The sequence below is a fragment of the Pyrus communis genome, chromosome 8 (assembly GCF_963583255.1).
Source record: "Pyrus communis chromosome 8, drPyrComm1.1, whole genome shotgun sequence".
NCBI classification, from domain to species: Eukaryota; Viridiplantae; Streptophyta; class Magnoliopsida; order Rosales; family Rosaceae; genus Pyrus; species Pyrus communis.
The window spans coordinates 8,699,170-8,718,758 of NC_084810.1; the positions used below are offsets into that span (position 1 = coordinate 8,699,170).

Consider the following 19,589-nt stretch of genomic DNA (forward strand, 5'->3'; position numbering starts at 1 on the left):
AGCAAAATTGGATCAAAATCGATTTCCAAAGAGTAAAGTGGTGACTTTTGAGTTTTTGGGAGGTAAAGTGGGATCAAAATTGAGTTTCAAGGACTAAAGTAGCGACTTCTGAGTTTCAAAGAACAAAATGGGATTGAAATCAAGTTTAGGGAGCATAACTAAAAATATGCCTTTTTAAGTTTAACAGAAGTATGAAGGGAAATTTTAGTAAAATATTGTTGACTTGTATAATTTCCTATAATTTAGAGTTTCCTAGTTTAGGATGGGTCCCATGTAATCTGGGCATATCCTTTTGTAATCTACTGTAATTATTCTTCCCTATTTAGTTAGGATGGGTTGTATATCAATACCTATTTCTGATAAGAATATACATATCAAAAGCATTTTTTTTTTTTGGCACCATACCTAGTTGAAAACCAGAGAAAAGGAAAAACCGAACCCTATCTGGGTTGGTCGTGCTGTGACTTAAAAAGGTCATTGTTGCATCTTATTTTATCTATTAACCAATGACACATGGCTGAGTCAAGTTAGTTAAAAGAAAGGTAGTTGGAATTGAGGTTGTTAAGGAGGATAGGATGGTAATTGAGTAAGGAGGTTAGAGGGTAATATTGTAATTGTGATTATGATTTGTTAGTACATATAGCCATTTAATCTTCCTCATGAAGTAAGAATAGTCTTGTAAGAATTCTTCATTTTACTAAGAAATCTGAGAATCATTTACTCTTCCATTTTGCTCTTAATCTTTGTATTCTTTAGAGATTCATATTTCTGTTAACATGGTATCATCGCCGGTCTTGGTTTGTCACCATTTCCGATCCTGAAGAAATCTTCCGCTGTTATTCAGTGTGTGTTCTGGGCAATCAGAGATCAGACGATTGAGTTTTTGGTGTTTAGAATCGCACAGGCTTCAGATTTTGCGTGGCTTTGTGAGATCCAGAGTGGGCTGTAGATTTGGAGTTGTGCGCGTCGAGGATTTTGGGGTATTTGCGTTGTGTATCAGGTGACATTGTTTCTGTTCGTAATGCAATAATGTTTGGATGTTATGAAATTGTGATGGTTGTGATTTGTATGAGATTTGGGTTTAGGTTTTAGTTCTTGATGTGTTGATTTCAGGAAGTATCATTCTTTCTGTGTATCTTGGAGTATCATTCTCTAAGAATTGAAGTTTGTGTTGACGAAAGTGTTATTGTTTTTGTGGATCTTGGAGTATCATTCTCCTCTGACATTGTGAATCTTGGAGTGTCATTCTCCTAAGAAATCAAGATTTTAGTGTTTCTTAGTGCGAATTTTTTTGTTGGGTGATATTCTTACTGCATTGGTGTCTAAAGATGGCATCTTCATCGTTTAAAGTAGATAATTTACTGGGAATGTTAACTATAAAGTTGTAGGATGATAACAGTCAGTTCTTAAAGGATATAAGCTTTTTGGTTATTTTGATGGTACAACAGGGTGTCCACCAAAGTATGTGGTTAATACAGAATTCGGGATAGCATCTGAGGTTACATCAGGTTATGTTGAATGGGAGTCTATGAATATGGCGCTATTAAGCTTGTTACTGGCCACTCTTACAGATGAGGCTATGGAGTATGTTTTGGGGTGTAAAACTGCATTCGAGGCATGGAATAATCTGGTGGATAGGTATGCATCAGTTTCTAAGTCTAAAGTGAATCATCTTAAAACTGAATTGCACACTATTCAAAATGGTACAGATACTGTTGATAAATATCTGTTGCGATTGAAGAGTATTAGGGATCAATTAACTGCAGTTGGTGAGTTACTGTCTGATAATGACATTATAATTGCGGGCTTGGCAGGTTTGCCTAAGGAGTATTCTGTTATAAGAACTGTGATATTGGCTAGGGAGTCTTCTATTACTTTAAAAGAATTCAGGGCACAGTTGTTGGGTGCTGAGAAGGAAATTGAGGGTGAAATAAACTTGTTGTCTCAAAATATGTCAGCTTTATATGTTAATGGTATGAATTCTTCTGGTATTGGATCTTCCTCCGGGTCTGGTTCCACATCTCATCCTGCAGGGCATAGTCATATTCCATCAACTATTGGAGGTACTATAACTCAGTCTCTTTATCCTGGAACTGCACAACCATTTCTTTCTGTACCACAACCATATTTGCAGCCATTTCCGCAGCAGTTCTCTCAACCATTTCCTCCTGATCCTTCAACATTTTATCCACCCTCTTATGGATTTGGTTTTATGAGTACTAATACTGGTCCACGGCCTCAGTTTGGACATAAGCCATTCCATGGTTCAAGCTACAAGGGTAACACCAATTTCAAGTTGACTGGTGGGTATAAAGGCAAATCTTTTAACTCTGGTAGTTCTTCTGGGTTTCCAGCTAATACTACAAGGCATAATGGATCTAATGCGTGGTCTGGGAACACAAATACTCGATCCAATGTGGTGGTTGAATGTCAAATATGTAATAAACGAGGTCACACTGCAGTGAACTGTTTTCGAAAGAATTCAACTATGCCATCCCCAGGTTTCATTGTTAAGTGTCAGATATGTGGAAAGAGGGGTCATTCTGCTCTGGAATGTTATCACAAAAGTAACTATGCTTATCAAGCACAACCACCACCACCATCTTTCAATGCTATGGCAGCACAACATTAAACAGAATTTAGTCCTAATGATGCTTGGATAGTTGACTCTGGAGTCTCTCATCATATCACTACCGATGTTGACTCTCTCAATCAAGTTACACCATTCCAAGGTTTAGAAAAAATAACTGTTGGCAATGACACAGGGTTATCTATTGCTAATACTGGCTCCACAATTTTGAAAACTAAAGCTAGTGATCTTGTTCTTAATAATGTGTTACATGTTCCAAATATTTCCAGAAGTTTATTATTTGTACAACAACTATGTGCTGATAACCATAGCTGGTTCATTTGTGATGGCCGTGAGTTTTTTGTGCAGGACAAGAAGACAAGGGAAACTCTGTACCACAGAAAGAGTAGACCAAGACAATTGTTTCAAATTCCTGTAGTCGAAAGTTCAAAAGGAATGCACTCTGCAGTTCAGCAGTCATCTGGTTTTCTTGGACAAATGGTAAAATCCAGCATCTGGCATCAAAGAATGGGTCATCCTACAAATGAAATAATAGCTGTGATGTTGAAACAGTCTGGTATATCAGTTGATGTAGATGATAAACATAGTATGTGTACTCATTGTGTCAAGGTTAAATGTCAAGACTCCCATTTTCTTCTAGGATTGATAAATGTACTTCCCATTTCGAGAAGATTCATTCAGATATTTGGGGTCCATCTCCTGTAAAGTCCTCAGAAGAATATAGATACTATGTAACTTTTCTTGATGAATACACAAGGTACACTTGGATTTTCCCACTGTGCAATAAATCAAATTTCCTTTCTGTGTTTGTCAACTTTTACAATTTCGTTCATACACAGTTTGGAATATCTATAAAATGTATACAATCAAATACGGGTGGAGAGTATGTTAGTCACTCATTTAAAACCTTTCTTGGTACAAAAGGGACAGAACAGATGATCTCATGTCTATATACCCCCCAACAGAATGGTTTGGTTGAAAGGAAGCATAGACACATTGTAGAGACTGTAATCACTTTATTGATCACAGCTTAGTTACCAATTGAGTTTTGGTATTTTGCATGTGCACATTCTGTATTCCTTATCAATAGAATGCCATGCAAGTCTAATTCTATGGAGTCTCCTTATTATAGACTTTATACTAAACAACCTGATCTCAAGTCCTTAAAAGTGTTTGGTTGTGCTGTGTATCCTTGGTTAAGACCATATAATGCCAACAAATTGCAGTCAAGGTTTGAAATATGTGTTTTTTTAGGCTATTCAATGGGCTACAAAGTGGTGATTTGTTATAACCCAATAAATAGCAAGTCAATAATTTCAAGACATGTTATTTTTGATGAGACTATGTTTCCTTACATGAAACTTTCAAAATCATTACAAAAAGAACAATCTGCTACTACCAGTTCTCGATCGGTGCCTGTGTTTATTCTTGTACCTATGCCTATGAGACATTCAGTTCTTAATACTATGGTTCATCCGAGTACAGTTGAGCACACTCTATCCTCTGAAGTTCCTCATCATGTATCTGGTCCTCTACATCAAGGCTCAGAAATACAGGAATTTGAAACACAATCTGCATCAACACCTACTCTTTCTACTCCATCTGGTACAGTTCCCTTGCTTCCTATCTTAGATCCTGCACAACTACAGGTAATTCTCCCTTTATCCCCTTTAATGACATGGCCAGTAATTGTGATGTCTCAAATGTGCCTACTAAAATTCAAACAAGGCTCAAAACAGAGGCTATACCACGACAGGATTACTCTTCTTTTGTTGCACATTTTCGTAAACTGTCAACTCTTCAACTTGACTCTACTTTAGTCTCGGCTACTCCTATGGATTACTGTGGTTTCTCTTTCCTTGCTGACATTGGAGAAGTTGAAGAACCAAAACACTTTCGATTTGCATCCACTGTCCCTCAATGGCAAAACGCTATGCATGAGGAATTTGATGCTTTAAAGGTTCAAGGGACTTGGAGACTAGTTCCTCTTCCATCAAATGGAGATGTTATTGGGAGTAAATAGGTGTATAAAATCAAAAGGAATTCAGATGGCACCATTTCTAAGTATAAAGCACGTTTGGTGGCCCAAGGGTTCAGACAAAATGAGGGCTTGGATTACTCTGAGACATTCAGTCCAGTGGTCCGGCATACTACAGTCAAGATAATTCTTGCTTTGGCAGCCCAATTTAATTGGCATTTGAGGCAATTGGACATTAAAAATGCTTTCCTTCATGGTGACCTTGAGGAAGAAGTATATATGAAGTAGCCACAGGGGTTTGTTGATCCTACATATCCAAATCATGTTTGCCGATTGGTTAAGTCCTTGTGTGGTCTTAAACAGGCACCACAGGCCTGGAATTCCAAATTCACAAGCTTTCTCCTTGCACTTGGTTTCCAAACTGCATTATCAGATTCTAGTTTGTTTGTGAAGGTTGATGATGGGGATGTTATTCTCCTTCTTCTCTATGTTGATGATATTATCCTCACAGGCTCATCCTCATGCAAGCTTCAATCTGTTATCAATAATCTTGCTGAAGTGTTTGAATTAAAGGATATGGGCAGATTAACATATTTCTTAGGATTGCAAATTCACTATAATTCTGATGGTTCATTACTGGTAACACAGTCAAAATATGCCAAAGAGCTACTCAAGAAAGCAGGGATGAAGACTTGTAAATCCACATCAACATCATCCAAGCGTCACTCTCCGTTACTTGTACATGAAGGTAATCTTTTAGCTGATCATACTCATTATCGCAGTCTTGTGGGAGCCCTTCAGTACCTCACCTTCACTCGCCCAGATATTACTTATTCCGTTAATGTTGTTTGTCAGTATATGACTAATTCAACAGATATGCACATGCATCTGGTGAAGCGAATCCTGAGATATCTGCAGGGAACTTTAGACTGTGGTTTAACGTATACCAGAACATCTGATTTTAACATTGCTACATATTCTGATTCTGATTGGGCAGCAGATACAAATACACAGAGGTCTATTACTGGTTTTGTTGTGTTTCTTAGATCTAATCCTATCTCATGGCAGTCCAAGAAACAAGCTACAATTTCTCGAAGTTCAACCGAAGCTGAATACAAAGCTTTAGCTCACTGTGCCTCTGATGTATATTGGATACGGTCATTACTCAAATATGTGCATCAGTTTCTTCCACTCCCACCTAAACTTCATTGTGATAATCTTTCTGCTTTAGCTCTGTGCTCCAATCCAGTGTTTCATTCTCGGATCAAACATCTGGATACCGATTTTCATATTGTTCAAGAGAAAGTCCAGAAAGGTGATATCACTGTGCAGTACGTACCAACTGAAGAGCAGGTTGCAGATGTTTTTACTAAGGGTCTTCACAGTCCTATCTTTGTAAAACACTGTCTTCATCTTACTCTGGGGGCTTTCAAGACCAGAGGTCTGAGTAGTCATCAACCACTGTTGGCGAACGAAAGTAATACAGCTCCATCACAGGGTCACAGCAACTCCCAACCATAGCTTGGGCCTTCCCCAGCTATGTTTGAGGGGGGAGTATTAACCAATGACACATGGCTGAGTCAAGTTAGTTAAAAGAAAGGTAGTTGGAATTGAGGTTGTTAAGGAGGATAGGATGGTAATTGAGTAAGGAGGTTGGAGGGTAATATTGTAATTGTGATTGTGATTTGTTAGTACATATAGCCATTTAATCTTCCTCATGAAGTAAGAATAGTCTTGTAAGAATTCTTCATTTTACTAAGAAATCTGAGAATCCTTTACTCTTCCGTTTTGCTCTTAATCTTTGTATTCTTTAGAGATTCATATTTATGTTAACAGTGATCAACAACGACTTTATTGCTGCCCGTGGTTTGTCAAACCGTTTTTTGTCTCACTGATTATCCTTTATGCCACTGTTGCCTAATTTCTTGCCAACAGCAGGACCCATGGTTGAACAAGATGAGAAGACTGCTACTCCAATTATGGTGCAATCAGATAACTCAAGTTTTAATATGGTATGGTATTAGATGAGAAGAATTATGATTTGTGGGCTCCTCTCATTTAAATTCATATTGCTAGAAGGAAGAAGATGGGATATCTTCGTGGATCAATCAAGGCATCCAACAAGGATGATCCTAAATCTGATGACTAGTTTTCCGAAGATCAAAAAATTAAGAGTTGGTTGTTATCGTCGATGAAGCCATAAATTATGAAGTGGTATATTCAATTGTCTACTTCAAAAAAATTTGGGATTCTCTTAAAACAGTTTATTTCAATGAGAATGACGAGACTAGAATTACACCTTGAATCAGAAAGCATCGTGTCTTTTTCAGAATGGACGATCATTGGCTACCTATCTTGGGGAGTTAACTAAGATTTTCCTGTAGTTGGATCACTTTGATAAAGTGGCCATCGAGTGTGAAAAGAATATTAGAACGTTTCAAAATGCGACTGAGAGAAAAAAGGTCTATTTGTTTCTTAGTGGTCTAGACGATGGGTTTGATCAGTTGGATTACTTTGATAAAGTGGCCATCAAGTGTGAAAATGATATTAGAACGTTTCAAAAGGCAATTGAGAGAAAAAGGGTTTATTTGTTTCTTGGTGGTCTAGATGATGAGTTTGACCAAGTACGTGGAGAGGTGTTATGCAAAGATCCCATGCTTCGACTCCAGGCCACTTATGCATATGTTCAACGTGAAGTAGATAGAAAAGAGGCCATAAAGACGAGAATAAGACAAGTAGGGGCTTGCTTCTATGATAGCCAAGACTCATGGGTCGTCTTCTGGGTCATAAAATCGAATAAGATAAACCTGAACCAACTAGACAAGTTATGACTACCCTCCAGGTAAATACCCACATTGTGGTATGACAGGCCACTCTGTTTTGAGTTGATTAGATATCCCGAGAATTGGGATAAAACTCTTGATCCATGCTGCAATAAATCTCATGCTTTTTTTGCTGAAACTAAGAGTGATGCAGATCATATAGCAGATAATGCATCAGCTATAATTGCTACGACAGGTAATGATGGTAGGGCACTCAATATTTCTACTCTTGTTTTGAATAATAAATGGATTATTGATTTTGATGCTATGGAACATATGACTTGTGTTTCTAGACAAGTTTCATCATTAGAAACCTCTACCCAAACCATGGTTAGTGTTGCTAAAGATAATGTCACTCCGGTTGTCGGGGAAGACACTATTTTCCTTTCTATACCATGAAACTTGATACCGTTCTTGTGGTCCATCCTTAAATTATAATTTGTTATCCGTTGCCAAATAACATTTACCTTACATTGTTTGGTTATTTTTTGGCCCTATTTATTTTTGTGTTTTCAGGGACATCTGGACGTGGAAGACAATTGGTTATGGTACTAGACAAGGGAAGCTATATTACTTAAAGTTGACATCAAATAATTCTAGCTTGGTAACTTAAGCTCTTTCAATGGATGGTTCTCAATGGGGGACTAATAAAGTGTAAAACATATGGATGTGGCACTGTTGTCTTGGGCATGCTTCATTTGGTTACTTGCATAAGTTATTTCCTAGTCTTTTTGTTAAGAATGATGTTTCTCAGTTTATGTGTGATGTTTGTGAAATGGCCATAAGCCATCATACTTCTTTTTGTCTAAATTTGAATAAAAGTTCATTTCCTTTAATGATTGTGCATTCTAATGTGTAGGGTCTATCTAAAATTGTTACTCTGGGTGGAACTCATTGGTTTGTTACTTTTATTTGACGATTGTACCAAAATGACTTGGGTTAGTTTGTTGAAGTAAAAAAACGAAGTTAGTTTGGTTTTTTAAAAATCCCATAAAATGGTTGTTGTGCAGTACAATATGAATATCCAAGTCCTTCAAAGTGACAATGGAGGAGAATATGTTAGTGGGGAACTTCAGTCTTTCCTTGATATGCATGGCATTGTTCATCATACTATGTGCCCCTACACCCCTTAGCAGAATAGGGTAGCTGAGCGGAAAATAGACATTTGTTCGAAGTAGTTTGTGTCTCCTTTCTCGCGACACAACTTGCACTGCATCTTTTAGGTTAAGCACTACCATCCGCAACATATCTTATTAATCGTCTCCCATCTCTCATTATCGACTTCTAAGCACCATTTCAGCACTCATGTCTCAAACAAATTGTCTACTGGTACCTAATCTATCTCCACAAGATTTGGGATGTGTTGCCTTTGTTCATCTCAACTCGCCTCAACAAAAGAGAAAACTTAAGCCTCATGTGTTTTTAGGTTGTGCCACTGCTTAAAAAGGATACCCTTGTTATCGCCCTCTAATAAAGAAAATATTTATCACTATGAATTAGTTTTCCATGAACATGAGATGTATTATGGTTCTTCCGGGTCCTTACTTCAGGGGGAGATGTAAGATGTTGAAGTTCAAACCTTTGATTATCATCCTATGGATGAACTGTAGCCGGTGGGGCTGCATGAATTTACGCATGAACAACAGCAACAACAACCAACATGTGATGGGTTGTACGATTAGAAAAATGGGCTGAATGCACAACACTAGCAAGATGGGCCATATAATGAGCAACCAGCACACTAGCGGGGAAGTCCATGATAACTTGGAGCCTATAACCCACTTTTGCACAAACAACGCCAGATGCATCTAGGCTTGGGCGTTAGACAATAACCTAACATCTCATGTATGAGTCTTATCGACTCTATATATTTTATATTGTACCACTAATGTCCTTTTGTCGCGCGTTGATTCGAACATATGTCGAGATCGAGGCATGGCAACTTTTGGTGGTATCAGAGCATTAATTGGTCCCCAGACCTTTAAATTTTCAGCGGACGTTGATGCTTACCTTGTAGTATTAGTGGTGTCAAACTTAGAGTTTGCTTTAGATTCGTTAATCTTAGAGTGAGACTAGTATGTCTAGCATATGGGGTATGAAATGGGTAGTTAAGTTGACCGTTCGTTCAAATCATTTACATTGGTTGTGGTGATTGGATTCGTGTCAGTTTCGGCGTCTTCTCATTCCAAGTGTCTTATCTAAGAACGTTGTGTTCTTCTGAAGTTGGCGACTAGAGTTTCCAAGGTGTGTTACCCGTTAAGGTTAAAGTTTAGTTTTGTAATGAAGGTGTTGTCTTGAAATCCCCGTGTTGGATTTGATGGACAAAAGCGTTAGGGGGGATACTTCTTGGATTCATATTTTTTTGGGTTCTTGAAGTATTGAAGTGAAGTTTGGTTAAGTACTTAGTGTTGAAGAGAAGGGCGAGATCCTTATCCGATGTTGATGACGTAGTTGTCAATATCGAGTTTGAGGAAGTAGTATGGTTGTTCCTTGTAGTTTGGCCTATGAAAATTTCAGGGACAAAATTTTTATAAGGTAGGGAGGATGTGATATCCCTTTTCCCAAAATTAGTATTTTATTTTATTTTAGACATACTTGGAAGATTTAACTGAAGTTAGTTTGTTAATTCTCTGGTTTCGAGAAAAGTGAAGTGAAGGGTAATTCTGCCATTTCGAATTTTACTTGACCTTTTCAGTCATCTTTTGAGTTGGTTAGGTAGAGTTCGATTTCATAAGCGCGTAGGCGCAAACGGATCTCAATTCCGAGTTAGAACGGAGAAGTTACGAGCCTCGAAAATAGTGAGACCTTTTAGACATGTGTACTAACTATTAGTAGTAAGTCTTTGTAATTAGTCAACCAAAATTAGGAAGTTTCCATTTTAGGAAACTGCACCCAAAAGCCCAGAAAATCCCAAAAACCAATCCCTATGACCCATGACTTTTCGATGCCGATTACGGCCAACTCGGGCGGTATTTTTCGACGCCAGCACCACCATCTTGAAGCTCTCACTTCCCTCTGCAAAACCCAACCAAGAACCACCTTGATTAACCATCGTATGTGGCGGTGCAAGGCCACAAAATGATGGTCGATGCCACAACTTGGAACTTGTAGCCTCCTAACCAGTCTTAACCCTGTTAGACCACCGTAGGCGACGAATCGACGTCGGGGAGCTTTAGGCACTAGCTGGCTTTATTGGCAAAACTGACCCTCTTCAGTCCATTTTTGGACCTCATGGCAGGTATAAAACTTGTTCCTCTTGTTCAGCTCTATCTTCCTATATATTTTGGTAGAATTTGGAGTTAGTAAAAAAAATGGGTTTTCAGTCTCCGAAAACCACCACGCGCGGCAGCGCTTGAGAGAGAATCTATTTCCATGTATTTTGGACAGCGAGATATTCTAGATGTCTTAAGCCCATATCCAAAGTCCATTAGTTGAAATTCGATACGTTGGTTCGATTATTCAATTTTTCGGATAATTGTACCGTCGTACAATTTTTTGTAATTGACAACAATCCAACCGTAGGATCTTCGTACAATTTTGTGAGCATTCTAGTTATTAGTTGTTGAACCTTTGAGAACTTATGGATCTAAAATATGATGTGTGGATCTTCCAAACTGAATAACCTAGGTTTGTTACCCTTAGTGGACCTACCTTATCGACGGTTGATGCTCTAGTCAACATGCTCTATTCTATAGTGTCATTTATTTTTAGTTTGTTGTTAAGGCTTGATGGAGCTTAGTTGGCTCATCTCGATGACGTGTCGTTCCCGATTGACGTGTGTCTCGAAGTATGTGCATGTGGCACTTGGCCGCAGTTTGTGTGTCAGTCTTATTAAGTTTCCTAAGTGGGATTTTGTGTGTTGTATTAGGTTCATGGAGGCAGAGTTGGTGAATTTAGAAGTGCAAATAACCCAGGTGAGTGACATTAATATTATGTGATATGGTTATTACCTATGAAATTCCTTGTTATATACTATGTGGATATGACATGGATTTCCAAATGACTATATGGAAATGTGTGCTGATATGCTATGTTTACTTGATGATGCTATCATAAAAATATGTATATGTTATGCTTGAAATGACTGTGATAGTGAGGGTTACTAGAGGACCGCTAACCCAGTACATTGGGTAATGTGAGATATAATTAAAATCTGCACCATGTAGCAGTGGTACATGGATGGTCATGCTTGGTTAATCTGCAATGGGGGACCATACTTTGGGATCGTGCTTGGTTAATCCGCGATGGGCAATCTTTATTACTTACGTATGGCCATATGTGATTAGGGGTGATTATGCTTGGTTAATCCACGATGGGTGATCACTACCTATAGTATTCGTAGGAGTGACTCTGCTTGGTAAATCCGCTATGGGGGATCACTACCTATATGATGTTCTCATGAGTGGTTCTGCTTGGTTAATTTGTAATGGGGGACCACATCCTGATCAGTTGCCTATTGTAGGTTTTGACCAAACTGTGTTTTTCTATAGCCCTAGTGTTTATTACATATTTGAAAGATAAGATTGAAAGCCAGTGTGGCTCAATCTAGAAAGCCCTGATTAAATCAAATAGTTTACATGATGATGTTACCTAAAAGAGAATGATTTTGAAAATGACTTATTCCTACTCGTAACGAAGAGACGCAGTTACGAAAAAATATACCAATCTCATTGCTTCACGTGATTGTATTATCGAAGGTGTGTCATTCCTACACAACTTTGGGTTGTGTAATGACTAGATGTTATCTTTATAGACGTGTGGTGAGATTTGAAATTGAATAACCATTCCTATACGTATTAATGAGGCGTATGGTGGTTAAATTATGAAATATGTGGCAATTGAACCCTTGTGATTACTTAGAAATGATGAAAGGCGAGTGGTGAGTCACAATCCCAAGAGAATGACGGAATAATATTGACGATGGATACGGTATACAGAAGTAATGTCCTATGTGGACGTAGCACTTTTGACATTTAATCATTTGTTATTTATATTCACATATGTTGTGTTATTGTCACTCACACGAGCTTCGTAGCTTATCCGGGCCATTCCCACGGCGTAGGGTTATTTTGAAGAGTAACGAGTAGCGGTTAATGAAGAAGATTGCAGGTGGTGTAGTTGTGTGGGCATCGTACTCGAGAGTAGGATTACCACCCTTTGTTGTAAGTTATTCTGTTGATGCTCTGATGTATATTATATGTATGAGTCTTAGCGACTCTCTGTATTTTATATTGTACCACTACTGTTTTTCCATCGTGTATCGATTCCGGGCGTATGTTAGGATCGGGGTGTGACAAAACTCAATCTCAGGGTGAGGTCTCCATTAAACAATTATGTGTCTACTTGTCCCCTATCAAATTTGTATATCAATTATCTAGTGTATCTATTCCTAACAGTGTGCATGAAGCTTTAGCGGATTCCTGTTGGAAAGAAGCAATGAATGAGGAATTGAAATCAATGAAGAAAAATGGTACCTGGGAAGTAACCGACTTACCAGCTAGTAAGAAGCCTGTGGGTTGCAAATAGGTATATACTGTGAAATACAAAGCAGACAGAACAGTGTATCGTTTCAAGGCAAGGTTGGTTGCAAAGGGTTATACACAAAGGTATGGGATTGACTACACTAATACCCTCACACCGGTGGCGAAAATCAATATAGTTTGTGTGTTACTATCCTTAGCAGCAAATTTAGATTGGCCGCTACAATAATTTGATGTAAAAAATGTCTTATTACACTAATATCTGACTGAGGAGATATACATAGAACTCCCACCATGGAGTAACATTCCAATATGCATAGACAAAAGGTGTGCAGGCTTCGAAAATCATTGTATGGGTTGAAGCAGTCTCTAGGAGTATGGTTCATGAGGTTTGCTAAGTCTATGAGAACATTTGGATATAAGTAGAGTAACTGTGACCACACGTCATTCTTCAAATGTCGAAATGGAAAGCTCACAACACTTATCATATACGTGGATAACATGGTAGTTACCGGTAATGATTTGGATGAGCGTACAACCTTGCAGAAATATTTATCTACGAAATTTGAGATGAAGGATCTTAGGTCACTGAAATATTTTCTTGGTATTGAGGTGTCAAGGGGCAAGTTAGGATTTTTTCTGCCATAGAGAAAGTGTATTATTGATTTGTTAAAAGAAACGGGTATGTAGGCATACAAACCGGTGAGTATTCCATTGGCAGAAGAAATGAAGCTAAGTATTGATAAATTAAGTGTCAATCAATAAAGGGAGGTATCCACGATTAGTGGGGAGATTAATGTATTTGGCATATACTAGGATCTTTCTCATGCCTTAAGTGTCATTAGTCAATACATGCATGATCCAGGGGAACAACACATAAATGCAATTATGAGAATATTGAGTTATTTGAAAGGAAGTCTTGGGAAAAGGATTTTATTCAAGAAGATTGGTCATTTCATAATTGAGGGCTATACAGATGCTGATTGAGCCAGTTCAAGTGATGATAAGCATTCAACATCTGGTGACTTCACATTTGTTGGTGGAAATTTGGTTAATTAGAGAAGCAAGAAGCAATGTCTAGTTGCAAGGTCGAGTGCAGAAGTTGAATACAAAAGTATGGCCCTTGGTATTTGTGGGATTTTATGGTTTAAACTACTATTACAAGACTTGGGTGTCAAGTATAGTCAACCGATGAAGTTGTTTTGTGATTATAAGGCTGCTCGTGATGTTGTTCACAATCCGGTACAACATGATAGAACTAAGCATGTAGAGGTTGACAAGTTCTTTATAAAAGAAAAGTTAGAAGGTAGAATAATTGAAGTGCCTCCAATCAAAACGGAGTACCAAATAGCTGACATTCTCACCAAAGTAGCTTATAGTGAAAAGCTCTCTTAAGTTTTTAGACAAGTTGAGCATGTGTAACATATGTTCACTAACTTGAGGGAAGTGTTGACTTGTACAGTTTCCTATAATTTAGAGTTTCCTAGTTCAGGATAGATCCCGTATAATTTGGGTATATCCTTTTGTAATCTCATGTAATTATTTTTCCCAATTTAGTTAGGATTAGGGTTGTATATCGATACCTCTCTCTGAGAGGAATAAACATGTTGAAAGCATTCTTTCTTCTAATATTGGCACAGAGAAATTTTGATTAATATTTTACTATAAAAGACATCCGGTAGATGTCGCATCTAATATTAATTACTAATAAAAGATGATAAATATGTAGATCAGGGAGATATTAAGAATAATCGTATCGAAATTTTAATTAGACACGAACAATGGAAACCACTAAGTTACTTGAAACCCTAACCCTAGGTGTACTCGAAATAGAATGGAAGCTTAAAAGACATAGTGCATTAAACCCTAATTAGCGTGAAAACCTTGCTTTAAATCTCTTCAAAATTATTTATTTGATGCTTCATCGTCACCCTAAAACACAAGTTTTGGTTTTCTGTAGGTAGGTGAGGCGTCAGCCCTAGCCCACCACAGCTTCAAACTATTAACATTAACTCAACGATTCTCCAAACCCTAACCCTAAACTACAAGATTCCGGCGAAAAATGAACCAGCAGCTACACACATACAGCTGGGCCACTGACTACACCCAGTTACCAAATATGGAAATAATTAACACTGAAATTTAAATCATATTTTTGCCTATAAAGGGGCTCATACTAAACACATTTTACTGTTTACCAAACTAGAATTCCTCTTTCCTTCCGCACTTTAAATTTTTAGCCATGATAGCTTAATTAGTTTAGCCCTTTGTTATGCCTCCTTAGTAACAGTTAAGTAGATCAGATTAGTAGAATGCATTATCATCTTTTGCTTGCAGTTAAGTTTCCCTTTGCCCTCTACTTAGTACTGTCGTATAGGTATTTCTTTTCAGATGGAACATTGGGGGCGTTCAAAAGGTTCAACGGCACGGCACAAGACCCTAAAAAGGTATCATCCTTTTATATATTCATGCACATAATTAATTTCATAATAAAAATAATAAAGGAAATTTCATGAAAAGGCTTAAATTAAGTTTATTTAACCAAAAATCATGCTATAACTTTATTTAATGAAAAAAACTTAAATTTTAATGAAAAATCCTTAAACTTTAATAAAAAGGACAAAAGAACTTAAATTTTAATGAAAAATACATAATTTTAATATTAAAAAAAACCTAAAGCGCGAGACCCGCGCTTCATCACACATACTGTTTATGAAACTTAACGGTACTACACTATTTATGAAACTTAACGTTATTACACTGTTTATGAAACTTAACGTTAGTACACTGTGTATGAAATTTAATAGTACCACACTATTTATGAAACTTACTACACTATTTATAAAACTTAACGGTACTACATTGTTTATGAAATTTACTACACATTTTATGAAATTTAACGGTACTACACTGTTTATGAAACTTAACGCGTGCTGGACACATGTTTATATTTTATGTTTTTTTTTCTTGTCTTTTTCATTAAATAAAGTTATTAGATGATTTTTGGTTAAAATGCAAAGTTTTAAAACCCTTTTTCATTAATTTTTCTAAAATAATAATCAACACTTTTCAATTTACAAATGACAACATTAACTTTTTGCTTTCCCATAAAAATAAAAATAAATAAAAAATTAAGTTGTGTATTATTTTTGCCCACACACAAATTCCTTCTCCATCTCTTCCTTAGTCCGGCTCTTTTTTCTTTTTTTTTCACAAATGAACCCTAAATCCTAATTTCAAGGAAAATGAAGGGATGAAAAATCTCATACAAGTCATACTACTCACTTGGTTGGAGTGTGGTGTGTAATGTGTTTGCTTCGATTAAGTTGAATTTTTGATTATCAGTTGAATTTAGCATGAATACATTGTCAAAAAATAAAAAATTCTTGGAAGAATATTAGGGAGTGCTCCCCTTTATAAACAGCTGCTGGTTTTATGAAACATTTCTCTTTGCTTATAAATGATAGATCTCTTGTGGATGATCAGTTTAATATCAATTTATATTCTCACCCTTTAATGTAAATATATTGTAATAAAAAAAGGTAAATTACATAGAACTACCTCAACTATTGATCATTAATAGTTTCATACCTTGTTTTTAAAAAGTTTCAATGTCATACCTTGTCTACGAATTTGTTGCAATTTCATACCTTTCGTCAGTTGTCTATTAATTCCTCCGTTAAAATGCTAATGTGGCTTGAGGCTGGACCCATTTTCTATTAAAAAAATTAATTAAATATTTAAAAAAAAAAAAAACCAAAAATCCCAAACCTAGATCCCCTCCCCCCCCCCCCCGAAACCCCCCATTACCTTCCCCACTAAACCATCTTCCCCGTCGGTCCCCTCTCCCTGCCCCCCAAAACCTTCCTTCCAAGCCCAAAACCCTTCCCCCACCCCCCCCCCCACCCCTCTTTTCCCTCTTGAGCCTCCCAACCACCTCTCTTTCCTCCACTCTCTTCACCTCCCCTCCCATTAAAAAAAAAACAAAAAAAATCTAAATCCAGATTGTCCAGATCGTCGCACCCCACCCAACCCTTCATTCGCGTCGAAGTCGGACCACCACAACTGGTTGAATTTTATTATTACTATTATTATTATTATTATTATTATTATTATTGAGTTTTGAATGTGAGGGGATGTGAAGATAGTGGAGGAGAGAGAAGTGGTTGGGAGGCTCGGGAGGGAGAAGAGGGGTAAGGGGTGGTGGGGAAGGGTTGTGGGCTTGGAATGAAGGTTTTGGGGGGCGAGAGGGGGTAACCGACGGGGAAGATGGTTTAGGGGGGACGGGAATGAGGGGTTTCGGGGGGAAGAGGATCTGGGTTCAGGATTTTTGGTTTTTTTTTTTTTTAAATATATTTTTTAATATATAATTAATTTTTTAATAGAGAATGGGTCTCGCCTCAAGCCACGTCAGCATTTTAACGGAGGAATTAATAGACAACTGACGGGAGGTGTGACATTGCAACAAATTTGAAGATAAGGTATGATATTGAAACTTTTTAAATACGAGGTATGAAACTGTTAATGACCCAATAATTGAGGTAGTTCTGTGTAATTTATGTGACATCCCACATCGCCCAGGGGAGTGATCCTTAACCGTTTGGTACGCGGGACGGGACGGAACAGAGTGGGACAAAACATTCTGTCCCACGTTTGGTGCGCCTAAAACGGGTGGAACGAGCTGTTCCACGGGACAAGTTTTGAGTGAATTTTCGTTCCACCTCACCCCCTGGAACGACTCATTCCACATCCGTGGAACACAAAATTATAACCCCTCCGTCTCCTTCTTCTTCCTCTTTGTTTCCATCCGAGGGCATCTTTGCTCCTGCTCCGTTCCGTTCCGTCCTGTCCCGTCCCGTCCCATTCTGTTCCGTCCCGTCCCGTCTGCATACCAAACGATACCTAAATGTATATTCTCATCCCTACCTAGCACGAGGCCTTTTGGGAGCTCACTGGCTTCGGGTTCTGTAGGAACTCCGAAGTTAAGCGAAAAGGGGGCTAGAGCAATCCCATGATGGGTGACCCACTGGGAAGTTGCTTATGAGTTCTCAAAAACAAAACCGTGAGGGAATGGTAAGCCCAAAGCGGACAATATCGTGCTACGGTGGTGGAGCGGGCCCGGGAAGTGATCCGCCCCGAGCCGGGATGTGACAAATTTGTATCAGAGCCAATCCCTAGCCGGAAATGTGCCGACGAGGACGTTGGGCCCCTAAGGGGGGTGGATTGTGACATCCCACATCGCCCAGGGGAGTGATCCTTAAATGTATATTCTCATCCCTACCTATTACGAGGCCTTTTGGGAGCTCACTGGCTTCGGGTTCCGTAGGAACTCTGAAGTTAAGCGAGAAGGGGGCTAAAGCAATCCCATGATGGGTGACCCACTGGGAAGTTGCTCGTGAGTTCCCAAAAACAAAACCGTGAAGGAATGGTAAGCCCAAAGTGGACAATATCGTGCTACGGTGGTGGAGCGGGCCCGGGAAGTGATCCGCCCCAGGCCGGGATGTGACAATTTACCCTAATAAAAAAGTATAACAAAAAATTAATAAGGTTCCCCCTTGTATCTTAATTAGTTTCGTTCACCATTAGGCCGAGTAAAAAACAAGATTGGGACTCATAAATAAGTTTAAAACTAATTAATTTTTCTTTTTTCTTCATAGGGTGAAGTGCTGATTTAGTCCTTAAACTATCACCTTAGTTAAAATTAGGTCCTTGAATTATTTTTCAGTAAAATAAGTCCCTAAATTCATTAAAAAATGCTAATTGCATCCATACTATTATATTCAAAGCTATTTTATCCAATTTTTCATCAACTTAAGTCACTTGACATACTTTAGAGTGTAATACAATCATTTTCTCACTTATAAGAGCCTTGACATTTCATCTAGGTGGTGAATCTAATGTCTAATTTACTCTCCACAATTAACTCTATATACTATTTCTTTATGAAATATTACCAGTCTACCCTCCAATACGTATCAAATGCAAGTAACGTGACTTAAATTGACAGAAAATTGAATATAATAGCTTCGAATATAATATTAGGGATGTAATTGACAAATTTTTATAATTTAAGGACTGATTTTTCTGAATAAAAAAATAATAATTTAGGGAGCTAATTTTCACTTAGGTGATAATTCAGGGACTAAATTGGCAATTCACCCTTCTCATATATGGTGCTCTATTCTAACTAGATAGATGAGGGAGGTTTGGTATGTTTCATGCAATAGTGCTCCTATTTGCACCCTTCTCATATATCTTAACGGATCGTGTCGTGTAAGACCCGTTAAAATAAACGAATAATATAACTCGACCCGAAATCAACCCATTAATATTATCAGGTAATACGACCCAACATGTTACCCATTAAAGAAAATATATTTTCAATCAATAAATAATGAAAATGAAAAACATAATTTGAACAAAAAAAATAGAAAACTTAATACTAAATTAGTATATGCATATCATATTGTCACATAAATATTACTTCAAAACATAAAAATAAAATAAAATAAACATTTTTTTTTCAAGTATTACATACTCTAAAATAAGAGCCTAATGAAAAAACATTAGTACATTACTATAAAATACCAAATGTTCAAGGACAAGCAAAATGAAAGGAGTTGTGTTTCAAATTTGAGGAACATTGTACATTTATTTATGCTTTCACATTTTTTATACATGTACGTTAATGATTATGAATTTTATTTATTTTGAACTCC

The 19,589-nt window shown here is 37.5% G+C and overlaps 1 protein-coding gene across 1 annotated transcript; it reads left to right on the forward strand.

The window, feature by feature from the left end:
• Positions 1-513: 513 nt before the first annotated feature.
• LOC137742901 (uncharacterized) lies at positions 514-6,089 on the forward strand. The gene is made up of 5 exons (XM_068482841.1): positions 514-526; positions 1,449-2,419; positions 2,939-3,176; positions 4,076-4,239; positions 4,932-6,089. Exons 1-5 carry the CDS (start codon positions 514-516, stop codon positions 6,087-6,089), a joined length of 2,544 nt encoding a protein of 847 aa, XP_068338942.1.
• Positions 6,090-19,589: the final 13,500 nt, after the last annotated feature.

Excerpts from the sequence above, each read along its gene's own strand:
- LOC137742901 (XM_068482841.1), top strand. Across the intron at positions 2,420-2,938 it reads CAAATACTCGATCCAATGTG|GACAAGAAGACAAGGGAAAC; the intron begins GTGGTTGAATGT and ends TTTTTTGTGCAG. Across the intron at positions 4,240-4,931 it reads TAGATCCTGCACAACTACAG|GCACCACAGGCCTGGAATTC; the intron begins GTAATTCTCCCT and ends GGTCTTAAACAG.